Source organism: Lottia gigantea, assembly GCF_000327385.1.
Source record: "Lottia gigantea unplaced genomic scaffold LOTGIsca_52, whole genome shotgun sequence".
NCBI lineage: Eukaryota > Metazoa > Mollusca > Gastropoda > Lottiidae > Lottia > Lottia gigantea.
The window spans coordinates 1,631,122-1,651,039 of NW_008709781.1; the positions used below are offsets into that span (position 1 = coordinate 1,631,122).

Here is a 19,918-nt window from a genome sequence, read left to right on the forward strand (position 1 = left end):
CATTAACAAATAAAAATGTAATAAATAATATTGCACAAATAGCAGAGGCACATGGTGAGCTTTAACATAACATGGATGATTAACATATGAAATCTGAGTGCCAATGTGGCTTTATCAGTGAATGGTGGGCTATCCAGTTTCTTCAAATAAGCAAATACAGTTAGAGAGGGTACCTTATCTTTGATTGGATTGTAGGTACAGCTATCTATACAAAAATTCTCTCGTTGCAAAGCATAGTAGCGCAAAAATGTGCTTTAAAACACACACTTGGGTCACAACAAATCTCAAAGTTATTTTAACTCATGCTCAATTTGAAAGCAATAAAGATGATTATCTCGACAACCTATTAATAGCTTATTTTGATAAATGACAGGAGAACTGAATAATTCTCCTGGTAACTGAATACTGTACAGTACTTCACCAGTAGAGACAGATATGATATTGAGATCACCATTTGTTGAGGCACTTAAAATATAATCTTGATATGGTTCACATGGACATGATTTGAAGTCTTTAAAGTAAATAACTTCTTGAGAATTTTGATCTCTAATGGTTTGAGATCGATGACTTTCATTATCACATTCCATTATTCAGCAGTTCATTAGGTAAAGATTTGTTGCTGCCTTGATGCTTTGTATTGGAAGACTTATTGCCATCATATTGATCACAATTTCTACATTTGGCTATAGATTCAGTTGAAAGTTCTTTGCACTTTTGGCTGGAATGTTCAAGTCTAGTTGATGTTGAATACACAAAAGGTGTAGAATAAATATGACTGGACGATTTGAATTTCCAGTTGAGCTGCCCACTTTGGTTAAGGCAATAAAGATGATTGTCATGGGAACCAATAATGACACATTTATTTTGTCTGCACTCTGATATAACAGGTGAACAGAATATCGGTGCGTTGGTTTGGAATGTCCACATCTGAAAAGATATGCATAGATGAAACTTTTGATCACATATTAAAAATGACAGAAAGGCCATTCTAATATAAATTAGATAACAAATTTGTTTCTTATTTTTCGCCTCAATTGTCAAAATTTTTATACCCCATTTACAACCAAAGTGTTCCTTGATAACAGAAATGAAATGTTGGATAGAGAAACTCAAAGAGGCTTTTATATTGATCTACTATAAGTTCACATATTTTTTTTATTGTATTATATAACAAGACTTACCACATTTCCTGTTAAAGAAACAGAATAGATGTACCCATTAACAGAGGCCACAATAATACTGTTATATAAATAACATGGTGAACTGAATATTGGCTTGTTGACGTCTAACCTCCATTTTATACTACCATCATCCTATACAGAGAATAATATCTAATCATATTGATAAGTATTTAAGCATAATTTTACAGTTACTGGCTTGATATCCTATTCATTCTGAATTGTTTCATTCCTTGACACATTGGCCTACATACCCCTGCAATACAACCCTTGTGCAGTTGTGGTATTTTTTGTTTAATTAAGGATATATCTGAGTTGGATTGTCCACTGGTAAGCAATGAAGGACAGTAAGTTTTTCAAGACAGAGGAACCTCTTAATGCCTAAGTGAATGCATTAAGAATTCAGCCTAAGGTTAGCTCTATTCATTTTAAGGATATGATATTGATATAGAAATGCTCTATGAAAAATGTAACTATGTCTAACAGAATAATTGATAACTCACCGTGTTAATAGCTAATAACTGACCACCTAATGTACCAATATAAACTGTATTATTATATATCAGAGGTGTAGAGAATAGACTTCCATTGTTTACAGCACACTTCCATTTACATTCCTCTTTCTTAAAAAAAACAAATAGTAATTAGATACTATTATCACTATCAGGCTGCATTTTATACATGAAATGTATTTGAAAAAAAAAAAAAATATCAAATTGTGCAATGATTGCCAGAGTCTTTAACATCTACAATCAGGGCAGCTGTTTATTAGCATTTTTCAATCAACTTTTTCAAAGAAAAGGATGAAGATAGGTCTTAAATAAATTTAAAGTTGTGAAAGATACATACATCTATATCAACAGCATACAGACATTGATCATGTGACCCAAATACAATGAATGATGTTAGAGGATCTAAAACTGGTGATGATTTGATATGACTTCCTGTTTGAAACCTCCATTTTATATCACCATTATTAACATTAATAATATATAACATACCATCGTAACAACCTGTAAGGAAATTATTGTTTGGTGAATATAAACTCATATTTCCCTTTAAACTAATTTTTAAAAAGGGATGGCCACATGACAATGTCATCATATAGGTGTAATGTACCAACATTGCCACTCTCTCCTATCTCCTATTCGAGGCTTTATTTGTAAATATTGACATCAACATGTAGGTACTGGTACAAACAAGCAACTTTGAGGAGTGTTTTTGTGATTAACACTATCAATGTAATAAAAATTCATACATAAAATGAACTACTTGAAAACCTTAATTTGTTCTTAATATCAAAAAAAGATATTATTTCAAAAATGCATGTCTCTTTTTAAAATTGATAAACCTTACCAACAATAACAAATGTACCACAGTTAGATAGACAGGGTGACGATTCTATTCTATCACCAAGATATATTTCCCATATTATATCACCATTGTTAACATCTAGAGCTGTAAACTTATGGGAATGTGAACCAATAAAAACTACACTACTACCATCACTAAATAGAAACAGAATAGAAATTAACAGGCAATAGTGATTGAATGAATCAACATGCATTTCTGGATTTGTATCTTTACTTTACTTTCTTAATAATAATATAAATGATGTTCTAAAATCTGGAATTAAAGGCTTGCCAATGTCACCCATGCAAATAACTTAGATAAAAAACACACCAAGCCTACCTTCTTGCAGAAACACAAGGAGAAGAATCCACACATTTGCCTGTATCATATTTCCACAATGATTGTAATTCTATTTTAGGTTTCATATCACCATTATTCTTGATAATCTGAGATTCTCGAAGACCCGAGTTTTCTTTGTAGAACTCACTTGAGTCTGTATCACAATCTGAACATTTGTATAAATTGGAAACATGTTTATTGTGTTGATTGCAACAAGACTTCATCTTTCCATGCTGTAAAGAACTTGTAGCACACTGATATGTTCTGTTTCCTCGACAGATGAAGTATTCAAAATTAGATCGATGATTACCAGAATCGTCTTTACCATTCCTGAATCCCAAACCATCTTTTTCTAGTTTCTGCTTCTTAGGATTACTGTTTTCAATAACAGAACCATTATGTTTCTGTGTAGATATCTCATCTAATCCAATGTAAATATTGATAATGTCGTACAAGCAGTGTATATTTTGAGAGAAATTTTTGTTCAATAAGCAGTCCAATATAACTGGATGTCTACTGTGTAATGCAGACTGTATATAGTCAGTAAGATAAACAGCTTGTAATGAGTTACCACCTAACATTATAAAATAACTAGAATCTTCTATAGTTATATCTTCTTTACATTGATCAACCAAACTTATATGTTTCTATAAAAAAAATGAAAGGCAATGAAAAAGAGACATGAGAACATTGATAGTCAAAGTACATGATTTTTTCTTAAAGTTTATAGGGAAACTCAACTCTTACCTGCCACAAATTCTTTAGCCATTTTGTCAACTCACATAATGTTGTTGGTATTTTGATGTTCCTACTCTCTTCATGCATTATTTTTAGTAATTTCTTTCTATTGATTTTACCTGGTAAATAGGGAAAAAGATAATAGACAGTTAAAAGCAGTCAAAGGGATTGTAAAGTGTTTTTTATAAAACTTGTATGTGTATTGGGGGCACTGATAGCATCAATTTGCACTATTCCAATTTTCAATCAGACTTCTGTGGTTCCAGCAATTCCACTAAAACTAAGTGTTTGATGACATCAATAATTGCGAAATATGCTTGTATCACCTAAGACCCTCATGATTAGGTGTATCAAACACTTAGTTTATAATCTCTTTAAAACAGAGATGATTCTTGAAGTATACAAATTAGGATACAGCATCATGTTCTAAAAAAAAACAATATTTCATCAAAAAGGGTCAATAGTGTTACATTGTAAACAAGTATATACAAAAAGTAATTTGCCTTGAGATAAATTGAACAAAGAAACAAATGTGAATGAATGAAGGAAATTACCGTGAGATGTAAGTGGTAAAGACTGAATATCTCTAACACAATCAGGATGGTAATAAAGTGGTAATTTATTCTGTATATAAGACAGAACTATAGTCTCCAGCTCGTTTACCATCTCTGACACAATAAATACCCATAGTTTATTCTCATCATAAATAACATAACACTGTTTAATATCATCAACTTCCATTACACACTACAACAAATATAGTAGTTATTCAATTCTTCTTAATTGATCACCAAAAGAAACCTTAAGTTCTGAAGCTGATGTCCTGTTCAAAGTTGTCTCTATTTAAGTTGATTTACACAAGCCTCATTCATTTGAGAGGCTCTGAAAGAACTGTGTCTTAGTAAGTCTGTTCGTTTCATGCTCCTTTCTATGGCATTATAAAAGCAAGCCTATTATTTTTCAAATTAAGTAGAAAGGTTCAGAACTAACATTCGGATGACACTATAATTTCAAATAAGGGTTTGTTATCGGTAACAACCTATATGAGCGCAAATAATTTGCCTACTTCATAAAGTACTTACTGACTGTATTGTAGAAAGGTCTAGTCTTTTACCCTGTCTTTTTATCTGAGTATCAGTTCTATAGAGATATATAATATGACTGTTGTTTAATATCCTAACAATATCTCCTGTACATCTCCATATTATATCTTTATTACTTATATCTCCTTTATTATTTATATCTCTTCTTTCATTATTTATATCACATACTCTTTCTTTACTACCTGTTTTATATACAAAAATATAATATTATCATGATCAGAACAATGACAAAAATTAACATAATTATGATTATGTGGACTTTATGAAAAGGATGCTGCAAGTAAATAGTTAAAAGATAGGCCCATCCAGATCTGGCATCAAATTCAGGGCAGTGGAATTTGTTACATTCAGTTTATTAGTAGATTTATATGCGTAAGAGTATATCCAAGAGTGTCAAAAATATCCTGACAAGGAATTCAAATAAGAAATTATAAATTAAGTATTATATTAAGTAAATACTATTAGACATACCAATCCATAATAATCCTTCTCCCTGTCTTATCTTTTCTCCATCTTTATTAGTGACTTTCACCTCTATTCCATTTAATGGTTCACCAATAGGTACATTTTTCAGTTTTAATCTGAATAAAAAGCCGAAAGCCATTAGTATGTGAAAACCACTTTATGGCCAAAAGGCATATGTAAATGTCAGTTAGCTGTGCTCAAAACATTTACATCAGGGTTTCTTAAGTGATCTAGCTAAAGACCCACTTTTCAAATCTGAAAATGCTTTAGACGTATGGAACTGGTAGATGGTTTCACTTACTTATAATCTTCAGCAGTTACATGGTAACAATTAGACCAACAGGAAACTTCAGTTATACCATAGAGATTATAAAACTCTACAGGACAACCTGGATCTTTCCATTGGTTAACAACTGATATTGGTGGAAACTCTTCACCTCCTAGAGCTAATATACGTAAACTGGTATTGTTTCCTAGTAGAGTTCTTTTTAGTTCACTAGATTTAAACTGATATAACAGTGATGGGGTTGCCTAGAAAATAACAGTTAGGTAAGTAAAGCTGTAAAACATTTAAAACATCGTTAACTTGCACAACCAGAAGCACATGAGTACTTCTTTTTTTTTTATTTTATCCAAAAGATTTTTTCCATGCAAGACCCCTCCAGCCAGCATCACTGACAAGGTGAGCATTGATGAAATATCCAAAGGTATTATCCCAACCAAAGATGACTGATGCCATTCGTTACATGTGTCCCTTTGTGATTGGCCGTTGCAAAAGACGTGGCGATTTTAATCGACATTAAACGATTTACCTGTAGAATAGTGATAGAGTTTCTATGGTATAATATATCTAATAACCTATCAGGTATCTGTTTGATATAGTCAGGTACTATTAATATACTAGCTCCACTAATTATACTAATAAACAACTCTATTATAGACGGATCAAATGTTAATGGGGAGGCCAGAAACAAACAATCTTCTGGTGACACTGAAAATATCTCTCTGAAAAAGATACATAAAGCACTGTCACTTTCCCACAATGTCATATCATGTTGTTTCTATTCCATTCTATAAATTCTCAAGTATATCAATATCTGGTCTCTGATAGTTATTATTGACAAAGGTCTGCCAGTCAAATAATTGATACAATATCAGAAGGGATGGGTAAAAGAGACAATTTAAAGAATAAAGCCATGCTTAAACTAATAATTTATTGGTAAAAAGCTTTTTGAAACTTACCTAAGAGCTAGTAGATTAGAAACAATACACCTATGAGGAACAGAAACAATTTTAGGGGCACTGGTTGTTCCAGATGTAGTTATACAGTACGCCTGATCTGATTGGTCAACTGTATCAGTCACATGATTTCTTCGCAAAGCTAGAAATACCAGGTTATACTTCAAAAGACCTGATGATGGAATAACTTCGCCATGATTTTCAGATATAACATCTTGTAACTCCTGCAAAAAAAGATAACATATTATATGTAAACAAAAGACTAATTTGTTAAAAAATAATTATCTTCCACTCATCTTATATACCAAACTTGGTCTCTATAAGTATTAAGTGAACAAATGTCTGTATAGAAATGGACAAGACAGCAGCAAGCAGCAAATACATTTATACTAAAATGTTGATAGCTAATTATTATCTAAAATATCATAAATTAGTCATTTTAATCCATTTCATTTTGCAATTATTCTTTTATAGTCAGTTGTTAAAAAAGATAATATAATATACCTCCAATTTGTTTGAATTAACTAACAGATAACCAATTCCCAGACTGTTTATACTGTGACTGATAAAACCTTTACTGTCTATAGTGAATGGGTAAAAGCTGCATGATGACTTCAAAACCCTGAAATATACCATTTAATGTATAGTAAAATTTTTGAAATAACAAAGTGAATTAAAGAGTAGCTAACTGAAGGTTCCTATGGGTCATTTAAGGCAATCTGTATTCTGTCTTCAACATGGTTGAAAAACTCAGATAAAAGTGAACTGTGTAGCTTCAATATTAACTTCATCTGAAATCTCCATGTTTATTTAGTGGATTAATGTGAACTGTCTTTTACATAATTGAGGAATACATACCCACATAATATACATGGTAGATCTATGGTAGAATCTACACATACTGCAATTACATTACTATTGAGTTTTTCTTTTGAAATGCCATCAGCTATCTATATAAACAATTGAAATTAATAAGTCAAACATAAAGAATAAACACAAAGAATGTCTTCAGACACTGCAAGTGAATCTTTATAACAGAAGACCAAAAAACTTAATCAAACATTCCAATTAACTATTTTATTAAAATAACTTCATGATACAGTGGTAGGGTGTATTGAGACGCGTCTCAATGAAAGCACTGGCCTATATAGAGCAAAACAATATTTTGCACAAGCACATAATGAAATGAAGAGAACTGCCATTTGCTTCGAAAAGGCAGAGAGCGAACCTGATAACCCTAATCCACAAGAAGATAAAAGAGGAGAAAGATCTGACGTAAACATCCGATCAAGTATGAATAATGATTATTTACCTCTGCAGCTCTTGACCAGAATTCATTATAAGTAAGAAAACATTTAGACTTGTAATCATCAAATAGAACAGCTATCTGATCAGGATGTTGTTGTACACTTTCCTTTACTAGGCAACTCAAATCTTTATCAATAGACCATGCCATCTTTGTATTAATTAGGACCTATTCAACCATAAACAAAATGAAATAATCATCTATATGATGAGGCCACCAACCACTTAGAAGTTATCCCTAGCCTCATAATCACCTGAAAAACAAAAGGAAAATATCCTTCAAATATAAATTCAAGTTACATAATATTTGCTTATTATAAAAAACCATTACTTTGAACATACTGACAGTATACAGTTCTATGCTTTGAACAAAAATTAAAAATAGCAGACTAACATCCTATAGGCCTACATGTGTAATCAACTGAAATAATGACAAAGGCTGTTTGCTTCAAACCTATTTTCTGTTCTTTCTAACAGTGTAATTGAAATATCAAAAGACAAATGAGTCTATTTGACATTGAATGAATGCCATGATCGAATTACAAACACCAAAGTATCAACACTTTCAGTTGGCACTGATCGAAATAAGTAAGTTACTGTAACAGTAAGTAAGATAAGATGTAACTGAACTACCGTACTAAAAATTTAGGCCTATGTATCAATCATACATAGATATCTAGCCTACTCTTTTAAGCATATTGTTTACCCTTTTCAATCTGTGGCAGCAAAAATATAACAAAGAAAGGGGCTTCATTGTCAAGTGTGATAACATTGACACCTGCCCCATTTTAATTGTTTTCCGACAGTCTTTCAAAAAATCAAAACATACTCTCTAAAATAAAGTCAAGAAAGGTGGTTTATGACTAGTCACGATTATCCAGACTTCAATTTATAAAGTTAAAATTTGTCAAAGGAAGAAAAATCCTCTGTAAGTGACCAATAGATTTATATAATTGCCCCATCCTAAACAACGGAAAATCATTTCCACATATAATCTCAACACGACATCTCCATTATTTTTTAAGTTTTTCAAAAGCACCTTCAGAGTTACCCCCCTTACTGTTTATGGCGAAGTTCGAAATTAGCTTTTGGCGAAAATAACAAAAATGTCTATAAAAGTCAGTGGCACCCAGAACAACAATATATTTAAAGATGAAAAAGAGGGAAAGTTGAGAGAAGTTGGAAACCAAGCTGCGTGGTCTTTATCTTCGTGTAAACCAGGTGAGAAAAGCCCGAATCGTTATAATTTTTTATGGCGAGTGTAATCTTCCGACTTTGCCTTCTAAAATAAGCCTGCTTTTCGAAGGAGTGCCTACAGGAGGGTCTATAGATCTTATTAATTGGTAAGGTTAACTGCTCTGAAGAATAAGTTCTTAATGACCATTTTTCCCATTGGACATGTATAGTAGGCTATATAGGCCTAACTCTTCTATGAAAAGTTGAGTATAGAATCAATAATCAATACCTTGTACCTATAATCTTTTATTATAAATAATGTCATATTAATAGGTTTTGGAGTGGAACAGTTACGTGATGATGCATATGATACATATTGGCAATCAGATGGTCCTCAACCACACCTAGCTAATATACAGTTTAGAAGGAAAACAACAATATATGACATATGTTTTTTTGCAAATTATAAAGCTGATGAAAGTTACACACCTAATAAGTAAGTACATGTAGATAAACTTATATATATATATCTTTGGTTTATCTGAACTTGATTTTCAAAATTTATCAATAATGTTTTATATCAAGTCTGAAATGGGCCGGGAACAGGGAGTATTATCATGACCTGTTAACCTCTAAATTAATTCAATGTCAAATGAATGTTTTGATATTTCAGGATTTCTATAAGAGTTGGAAGCCATTTTAATGATTTAATAGAAGTAGAGCTATTAGAAATGACAGAGCCAGTGGGTTGGATATCAGTGCCATTAAAAGACTCAAATGATAAACCTATCAGAACATTTATGATACAAGTAGCAATTTTATCTAATCATCAAAATGGACGTGATACACATGTTCGGAGAATTAAAGTTCGTTCACCAACTCATACTACAGATTTATCAACTAGTCGAGTACAGACTTATTCTAGTCCAGAATTACAAATGTATTCTGTTTTAAGATGATCTGCTATATAATGTGAATGGGATATAAAGAAGATCTAAGTATTCCCTCGACCAGTTGTTTGACCTTAATTTCTGCTACCTGAATCTCTTTTCACAATGAAAATACTATTTCCTGTTCCTGCTAGAACTGTTTAATTTTCAATTATCATGCTTCCAAGAAAACCAGAAAAGTCTCAACAACCCATATATTGATGTCATTAGTTTTTTTCTAGGAAATAACAGACAAAATCTAAAAGTGACTTTTCATATGTAGCTGGACTAAGGCTTTATCGGTTGGTAAAGTGATAAATTGGAAGACAAGAACGACATTAAAAAAAGACATTAATGAAATCATGAATACTTTAAATTCATCTGTAACCTATTGTGCGAATAGTTAACAATATTTTGTTTATAAAAATTAATTTTATAAAAATAGAAAATAAAAATTATATATACATGACATGAATGGATTATTATCAAAACAGAATTTTTTTTTTAAACTGCCCCAAAAATCCACTTTCTTGTTTGCATAAATTGAATAAAACACGGACTAATGTGATATTTATGCTTTTTAATTTTGAGTATTAGTAGATTTCTAGGATTAATGAAATAGGTTTAATGAGCTAACACAATAATAATAAAGATTGCAGAATTTATGTACAACAGGCTCAATTGGAAACATAATGGGAGTTCTCCCGCTATATTTCATATTTTGTTTAATATGTTCGGATCACACCTGGTTGTACCTTCCATACCATTAATATACTTTCTATACCTCACATTAACATTGCAAATATCACAGATTTTGTCCTATAAAATTAAACAGTTCATTATCAACTTCCTTTCATGTTTTTCCTATGAAATACATCTATTGTAGTTTCATGGCACGGCCTAAGATCAAAATCACAGAAACCAACAGCAAATTTATCTACACCTTTATAAATGTCTAAACCACGTCCTATTTTTATCACCCAGCCTGTATCTAACCTACAATACGAGAAAAATTCACACATTTATAAAAATTCCAAAAGATATAATGTATCCTAGTGGAATGGTAGTGGTATTGGGCCGAAACTATCACCAATGTCATACAATGTGGAGAATTTTGTCAGGACCTAATCATTAAAGTAGGTCAAATCTAACATAAAAGTAGTACAACTGTTTACAAATATCTAATCATAAATATAAATTGTTATTTCCAATTAATACTCCTACCTAATTTCTCTATCATGTAATGTGGTAGAATACTGGATAATTAACTCAATACCATGATGCTGTAAACCATTCTTAACTTGTCCAAGATTCTGTTCTTGTTTCTGGGTATTCTGTATAATATTTTTTACATTGTGTATAGTCTTACAAAGAAGTTAAAGCAAATCATTTTATGTAAACATAAAACTAGGGTTTTCTATGGTTTAGCAAAGATATTTTTGGCCATCTGGGTCCAATTTAAAATGCATGCAGTGCAATTTATTTGTACAATAAACAGTAATAAAAACTATACAGACTGTTGATTACTATTTAAACTACTAGCTTTTGGCTATGTTTTGAAATGAATCCAAATGAGCAGAAATAGCTTTGCTTGACTATACCTTTATTTTGTAGTAGAATAAACGATAATCGAAACCACAGTTCTTCATTGTGGCTTCATTATGTACGTTTTAGATTGTTGCTTGCTAGAGAATAGGTACAAAGTAGAATGTTAGTAAATATTTACTAACCTCATCTCTACTAGTTGTTAATGTTATTGTTCTAACAGGACACTTTAATTTCACAACCAATTCACAAAATCTCAATAAATTATAGATCTGAAATATATAATCATTGATAATGTTAAAAATCAATCACAAATGTTCCAGAAGCCCACAACAATCAATTGCTATCCAAATATCTGAAATATGGATAATTTCTACACATAAACAACAGCTGCAAGATAACAGCTGTAATGAGCAGCTTTCCAGAGTATAATTCGTTATAATGTAGGTTAATTTGCAGATTTTTGGTATACAAATCATATCATTAAATAGATCATTGATAAATGTGCAGTGATAATCAATGTCAAGACATTTTGTGTTGAAAAAGTAACAATAGATTAATTTCTCCCCTGGAATAATGTGCTGTAAGTTTTTCTGGTGTTTAGTTAAAGGGACAAGTGTGCCATTTAATGGCCCTTTAAAGTTTTTCTGACTGTTAAAAATGTTACTAACCTGATGTGTGGATCTAATATAAGGATCTTCAATTTCAACAGAGGTAACATTATTATCAAAAAATCTTGAGAATAACTTTTCATAACTATTTCCTTTAGAACCATTATCAATATGAATCTGTTCATGATATTTTCCATCTAAAAATGAAAGATCATTAATCAAATATATATTCCTTGGATGGCATTTACAAAAGGTGGTCTGATATAGATAACTTAAGTCATATATGGAATATAAAGTCTTGAGAATCCTGGTCAAAGGCAGCTATCATCAGTAAATGTATTCCATATTAGAATTCTCTTATCTATATTAATCATATAACTGATATCAATCAAAATAATTATTCAGAATCATTGATATGCAAGGTCACAATCTTGAATCTTACAGTACTTATGTTTAAATATTTTTCTATTCAATGTGACACACTACAATCTTCACGTTTACATTATATACAAATTTCCAAACAGAAACTACTTGACACATTCACAATGCATAATATTGATGTCATCCTCATATACCTTTTGAAGCTTCACTACCATGGATCATGTTCATTGTGCCAACTTAGAGACAATGCAACACAGCGTTTCCACTTTATTCACACACTTTAAAATGAACCTGTTGCCCAGCCAGTTTTATTCAAATTTGCACAACATCTTGTGTTTAACCAAAATTGTGTTACACTGACCTTCTTTTTCTTGTTTAACCAATGTTTTTAGCTCTTCGGCCCTTGACATATATTCTTGAATTTTATCACGGAATCTGTGTTTTTTGGATTCATCCTTTGTACCTAAAAATGAATGGAACATAATACTGTACTGGTACATAATCATACTGCATATAACATAAAGCGTAATCAATTAGATTAATTCTGTACATTCTTTAAATTTTTCCATTAAGTATAAAGGGATGAAAGCCATATAAGGCCTACTCTCAAAAGCAATGGCTATGACATCAGAATTCAATCCACAGCCATGCAATTAATCGCCTAGCAGTAGACCAACTCGCTACTGGAGTACTGCCTGAGCTTTTTACTGTCACTTAGGGTTACATGTACATGTGAACATTTTGGAGCGTAATGTGAGATTAAAGAATAAGAAAAAATGAGAAAAAGTTTCTACCTTTTAGAACCTCTAAGAGCAGCTGTAATCCTTCTTGATAGCAAGTGACAGCTTCCTCGTATCTTTTATTACTATCTAACTCTACAGCTCTTGTTAGCAGACTTATAGCAGAACTTTCTATTCCAGCTAGTTTACTGACATCACTCATCTCTGAAAAAGCAGAACTTCCTATAAAGTTTCTAATAATGCATATGCCCAAATTAAAATAATTTTCCGCTGAAATATCAGTTTTACAATTTAAATTTTTCAAACATATTTACAAAGAAAGTATATGTGTATCATAGTCTCAAACATCAGCCTCTGATGGATATTTTGACAGTTGTCAGCTGGTGTAGAGTCAGAAGAAAAAGACCCTGTTAAATGGGGATTTTCCACACCTCCAAAGATGCGTTTTCTCTAACATAATATTGAATTACCTTTAACATGATTGTAAATTAGTGTTGGGCATCACTGTAACTTATGGTTAGTATCACGTGACTCTGTGACCTTTGAACCTTAGGCTGGCACACAGTTTTAAATGGCCGATGCTAGATCATTTTCACAAAAAAAACTTTAATGGAACCAGAGAGACATGACATAAACAGTGCAGGGAGAAAATGATGGTATGACTGAACTACAAAAATATTCGTCTTTCCAAATATACCTCAGTTTTGCAGAACCGAGGTATCTAAATAAGTTTAAAACCCCCACACCTGCGGATATACGGAATTTTCCCATTTAACAGGGCCTATTTTTTCTGTCTCCATACTAGCTGACATCTGTCTAAATAGCTATCAGAGGCTGGAATAGAGACAGATGTTTTGGTCTACCTGTATCATTCAGATTTTAAGACAGCAGTCTCATCTATAGACACTTGGACTACATTTTTTTAAAATATCTCGGAGAACTATATTAAAAATGTGAACTTTCAATACATAACATTTGGCTAACATTTTTCTGTCAAAATGAAACTGAAACTCACAAAAGTAACCTGAAGCTATGTCCGTATATTATAATGCCAGTGACTAAGTGATTATTCCACTAAAATAGCTATACCAGAGGCATACTTACTAAAAATAACTAGTATTTGACGGAAACCATCTAGTTTATCAAGTTTATTATCTGTTCTCTGTGACTGTGTTGTTGTTTTCAATGGGCGCAGACATCTTGTAGCCAGTTTGTGCTGTCCAGTTTAGATATCCCAACGAGTTAGGAACACCTTCGACTTGTCCTATATTGTAATTAAATTAAAGGCGTCCCTCGTTTACAATTTCCAAAAGACAGAATCAAATTGTAAGGAAGATTTTGGTGTTTATATATGTGTATTGGGTGCTATTATAGCTTCCATTTGCACCATCCCTTTTATATCCTGTTTGACTTTTGTAAAAGCATGCCAAAGTATGACGTCACAAACGCAAAACTGCAATAATAAGAATCTAGTCATGGATCAACACCACAGTCTGATAAAAATTAGACTAAAACTTTGTTCTGTTTTCTGTTTATTAGCTTTAATATCCATATTTTATATACATATTCATGACAATGAACGTTGCTTTTGACCTAACTTTAGACTCTAACTGAAGTTGCTATATTATAAATAAAAGCTAATAAAATATTCAACTTTACTACTAAACTTCTTCCAGTACTGTTTAGATTTCAATAGTGTTTTCAATTTGTTCCATTCATACTTTTTGTCTAAAAATGGGTCACCGTGTATGAGCACGTGATTTTCGTCGGTTGGTTTGCACGTGACTTGTACTCATTTTCAAAATAAGAAATGCTCGCGATTTTTAAGATTGTTTGAACATGGAACCTTAACGTTCTATTTCGAAAGATTTAATAGATAATATATGTATATATGAGGACTATACTAACTCTTCTCCCAAAAGTAAAATATTTTTGGCAACCGTAGCTACAAAAAAAAATTCTGACAAGGGACAATCCCGTTCAATAAGCATTGAACCAATGCCTTTCCGGTTATATACTTGCCTTTCCGAACAATCAAGACTACGGGCCTTTCGGCAACATGTTGCGCAGATACCTAGTGATCAATTAAAGGCTAAATAAGCGCCAAAATGGAAGTATAGGCCTAATGAGGAAAAAATAATGTATCCCAATAACTGTTACAAGTTTTATTTTGGAAGATATCAATAAGATCTAAGCCTTTTAGGCCTAATAAAATGCTACAATGAAAAATTAACGAAAAAGACATAGGCCTAGACTTTCTTGCTTAGTCCTAGATATTGTTTTTATAGATTTTTACGTCTTGAAAGTGATGACATGACATAAGAAACCCCCAATTCCTCTCAAGTGATTAAAAAAAACCCGTAAAATTCTTCTGAGGATGAGTGTCAACTGAAAATCAACTTTGCGTCTGGTCTACGATAGACACTTTCCGCGCACACCTAATGTGAAATGGGCGTGTCTCGATTCCAGTGAAAATATTCTGACCAATCAAATAGAAAGAGCTGACGTAATCTTTTACTTTCTGGCCGTTTTTATCTCACGTGACCATCGCCATATTCAGTTGCAGAGAAACTTGTGAAAGTCACTGACGTTAATTAAAGTTAAGAAACAAGTTGTGAGCTGATAAAACAACCATGACAATGAACAAAGCACATTACAGTCAGGGATTGTTCGACCCATATTCAATGTCAACTGCAACTGAGCGAAATTACAGTACCAAATTAATACAGAATAAGCAGGATGCATCTTCTTCACCTCCAGTGAGCAATGTCAATCAATGACTCTTCCACTTCGCTTTGCTTGATTTAAATGGAAACTGAGAAGAGTAGTGCAGAAGGCTACTAGTCTGAAATGACAACAAATAAGCTTCAAGAGTGTTGATTACTAGTTGACCTATCCAGTTACACACAGTGACAGAACTCGCATAGGCATGAGTTGGGCCAAAGCAAAAAATGCCAAAAAGGTGTTGCATTCCTCCCTAATTTGCAGGAACCATAAATTAATGGTTAAGTATAAGCATTCTCTTGATAGGGATACTTGCCACAGTAATCAGCCAGTAGTCTACTGAGCAAGATCTTAGGGACTTTAACTCTAGAGCTTACCACTGAATTTTTTGGTGTAGATCTAGGGTATTTACATCGTAAAATTTATTTGATTATTTGCTTTTCGACTAAAATTTGCAATGAACCTACTATACAAAGTTTATCTCTTGTTTTCAGAAGGAACTAAGTTTGAGATATATTACTAAAAACAGAGTAAATGAGACACAACTACAAGTGACAATTAAACCAGAAAAGACTGAATGTTCCTGTGAAAGAGGCATGAAGAATATCTTGTGTCGTTCATGTGGAAATGTTTTCTATGGACGAATCAGATATCCTTGTTCTGTCCATCCAAATGTGGTTCATTTAATGGACATCAGTAGTTGTCCAAAATGTAGAGCTGGACTTTTGAAGGAATTCCAAACCACAAAAGGAAAAGTGTAAAAAAAACATGTCTTCCTTCAGTACTTCAAAATTCCATCCAGAAAAGTGCTATCTTGTAGTATTTAACATACTTTCATTTCCATATGGGGGCTGAAATCATGCCTTGCTAGCTGTAAAATATTTTGTTTTTTACTATGAATAACTTACACTATTACATGATTATAGAAATTGATAATTTTCACTTTTATATCTCTGAATGTCATTCTTAATTTTATGTAGATTTAAATAAAAAGTAAGTCTCTGAAACATACCAAGAGTTGCCCAACTGTCAATACCAACATATATACTTAATGAAGCATATTGTCTTATAAATACTATTTTTTGTTGCCATTATCTTCCCATTACTACACAGATAATTAAAAAACATGAAATTTGGTTCTGTGTGGAAACTTATGGTATTTAGATACAAACATATTATACATGTAGTATAGGTACTTATATTTGCCAATAGTTCAATGGTGTTATTAGATAGCTATATTATTTTGATATACCATTTGGTTTTGATGTATCAATAGTTACATAATGAGATTAGTAGTTGACCAAATGTTATTCCATTATTATATATCGCCAGAAGATGTATAACTTGATTCGAAATAATATGTTGATCTCCTTTTATTTCTTGCACAGGTTAGGCTTATGAAATTGTGGTATGGTAAATGTCAGAAGGCTTCAGTTGACAAATAATAAATCAAACCAAATAACACATAGCAATATTTGTGTGGTGCCCGTTTTGACTGTAAAATTGTAACTTAGTTTCTAAACTATCCATCTAACTCAAATATATTCTCTCTGTCACAATTTGGTCAGAAGTTAAAATTGTCTGTTTTGGTAATTTACAAAATCCAATTAGAAATCATTTTGTGAACTACATACCATGTAACCATATTACTTTGACCTATTCACCTATAAGACTTGAGTAATTGAGACCAATTAAGTTTGTGACCTATTTATCTTTTGACCAATTTACCTGTGACATATTTGCTTATGACGTTTTTGTGACCAATTTTCAAATGACCATTTAAGGGATGTAGTCGTTTAATAATATTAACCTAATTTAATATACCTAGCATTAGATGATTATAATATACTTTTGTTAAAGACAGGTTATTGTGACATTCCATTTCTTTAGGTTGTATTGTTTAGGTACCTACTCAATTATGAGCCGTATTTTTAAAAGTACCTTTACATGTCTGGCTTAGACAAAGCATTCATATGTTTTTTTTTGTTATTTCATTAATTTTTTTTCTTTATAAATTGTTTCATTCTCTATAAAAAAAAAAGAAGTCTTTGTTTATCATTACAAGTTTTTCCCTGTCCATCTGTTGGATCTATTTGCCAAATCTCCCTTTGACCTGAAGACCATTGTTGCTGAAACAATGTGCTATCTTTGACAAAATTATGACTGAGCTTGGCAGTGAACAATCTTTAAAGCGTTTCTTTTTATCTGAAAGTTTTTTTTTTACATTTACAAATTTTCAACCAAAAGTTTTTTCCTTGATTCCTTGATTCGCAGGCTGGATGTAGTTTGTATAGTTCATTTAAAAAACTAAAATCTGCGCTTATCTAATTGAGTCACTGGCATACCACCACAGTTGGTTGTTTAATTTGATACTTTTGTTTCTTTTCTATTGAAAATCTTATGGTATTTCTTGATGTGCTCCACGATACGCGGTATGTCCAGTACAAGAATATACACCAGACCAAATCCTAGAAATAGATAGATTGTGGAACCAATAGCTACAGAATATCTGGCTTCATAAACAGGAGGCTTGTGCTTTTTCCACGTGGTGAGAAGCGAGTGATTGTAGGTTATGTGTATCTTGGTATGAGAATTAATAACCGAGCAATGCACTATGTCTGTTGTCAAATTGGAGTAGACCGTTTCTAAAACTTGACAATTGCACGATGAATCGTATGGTTGCTGTTGAACTGTGATCACTGTTGAAGACCATTGCAGTTGTCCTTCCAGATGATTAGTTGATTTCAGATAGGAAGGACTTTTTTCATGTATAGATGCCTTTATTGATGTTATTTCAGCGTAAATAATAGACAAGCTGGGAATAACTTGAAGAATAGATGTAGACAGAGTCGTCTCCAGAGCTCTTGTTGATCCATCTGAAGATTTTAAGTCTCCGGAAACGGCATCACCTGTGGTTAATTTAAAAAAATTGAGCTTTAATGAATAAATATCCAGGCATCTTCACAATGTCAAGCTATTACGAACTGAGTATATTACTGCAATAGCCATTACGCAAGTTTTTGATGCAGTGATTTGATTGGATTGTCGTTAGCGGATACAGCCAATCATTGCCTACGGTTAAACCGATAGCATATTGTTCACAGTCTTTCTGTCGAAGGCTCTGACTGTCTGTATTCACAAGTACAATGCAATCAAATCGCTTCGTAAAACAAGAATGGTGGCTATTGCAGTCAAACGCAGTTCGTATAGCCTGACTGTGTGAAGATGGTGTCCATGCCATTGTTATCTTTATTTTAGAAAAATTATTTGATGATTGCTTGCGAACCTTTTTTCAATATTTAAAGTGACACAGGACGTTAAACATATGTTATAGAGTTATCAACGTTAAACTTACTTGTACAGTTTATAACTTTTATTGGCTTTTTCCACACGAATCTCTTCCTTTCTCGTGAAAGATTTATTCCCAAGCATTGATAAATCGCTGAACTTGCTTGTTGATCATAATAACCCTCTATACATTTAAAAGATATCAAAGTACCATTCTCATATTCTTCATCACTTGCATTGTGTTTTGTATAATTATTACTTGGAAGGTTTTCAGTGAGACACGCTAAAAAAGAACAGAATACAAAGCTTATAGAACTGATCCCGTAAAAACGTTTAAAAATGCCCCCAGCCAGCAAGATATTTTCTCGCAACACCACTACCACTCCTCATTACGGGGATTTTGTGCCCCTAACAAAATTATCTATCATATTCTTACCACAATTTACTTTTTCTGTCCCAAAGTTGATAAAAACCAAGAGAATCAAGATATACCAATAAACCATTCTTTTATCCGATGTAACTTCGCTCCCTGATGCCACGAATGCAATGATTTTCTACTCGTCTTTTTATTATTTTATATAAGATGGTTTGTACAAAGGCTATTGATTTTTGTTGCAAAAAATCATTTTCAAAATTGTCAGAATAAATGGCGGTTTTTTTGACAACCTTCAGTTGTTAATGTTATACGCCATGATGTGTATGTCCCACGATCGACCTGTTTGTCCGTTCACTCACATTCCCTCTGAAGAATCTAAAATCTTTGACCTATTTTGATGCAATGTAGCCCGTAGGCAGGGCCGACCA

The 19,918-nt window shown here is 32.3% G+C and overlaps 3 protein-coding genes across 3 annotated transcripts; 1 reads left to right on the forward strand and 2 right to left on the reverse strand.

Annotated features, from left to right (window-relative positions):
• Positions 1–290: 290 nt before the first annotated feature.
• On the reverse strand, positions 291–6,510 carry LOTGIDRAFT_125913 (hypothetical protein; the record flags this gene model as incomplete). Its single annotated transcript, XM_009062656.1, has 14 exons — positions 291–465; positions 713–927; positions 1,182–1,313; positions 1,682–1,801; positions 2,028–2,191; positions 2,535–2,686; positions 2,871–3,517; positions 3,618–3,727; positions 4,163–4,355; positions 4,691–4,889; positions 5,179–5,292; positions 5,478–5,707; positions 5,989–6,181; positions 6,419–6,510. Coding segments are annotated over 14 exons (2,736 nt in total), but the record flags the coding sequence as incomplete, so codon positions are not given.
• A 2,316-nt stretch (positions 6,511–8,826) lies between these two features.
• Positions 8,827–9,855, forward strand: LOTGIDRAFT_179104 (hypothetical protein; the record flags this gene model as incomplete). The annotated part of the gene is made up of 3 exons (XM_009062657.1): positions 8,827–8,941; positions 9,230–9,392; positions 9,570–9,855. The coding sequence occupies 3 exons, from the start codon at positions 8,827–8,829 to the stop codon at positions 9,853–9,855; spliced, it is 564 nt and encodes a 187-aa protein (XP_009060905.1).
• Positions 9,856–10,667: 812 nt separating this feature from the next.
• On the reverse strand, positions 10,668–14,294 carry LOTGIDRAFT_219231 (hypothetical protein; the record flags this gene model as incomplete). Its single annotated transcript, XM_009062658.1, has 7 exons — positions 14,207–14,294; positions 13,157–13,306; positions 12,724–12,825; positions 12,042–12,178; positions 11,556–11,642; positions 11,050–11,159; positions 10,668–10,821 (listed from the first exon to the last, which is right to left on the reverse strand). The coding sequence occupies exons 2-7, from the start codon at positions 13,302–13,304 to the stop codon at positions 10,668–10,670; spliced, it is 738 nt and encodes a 245-aa protein (XP_009060906.1). The 5' UTR covers positions 13,305–13,306; positions 14,207–14,294.
• Between the last annotated feature and the right edge of the window lie 5,624 nt (positions 14,295–19,918).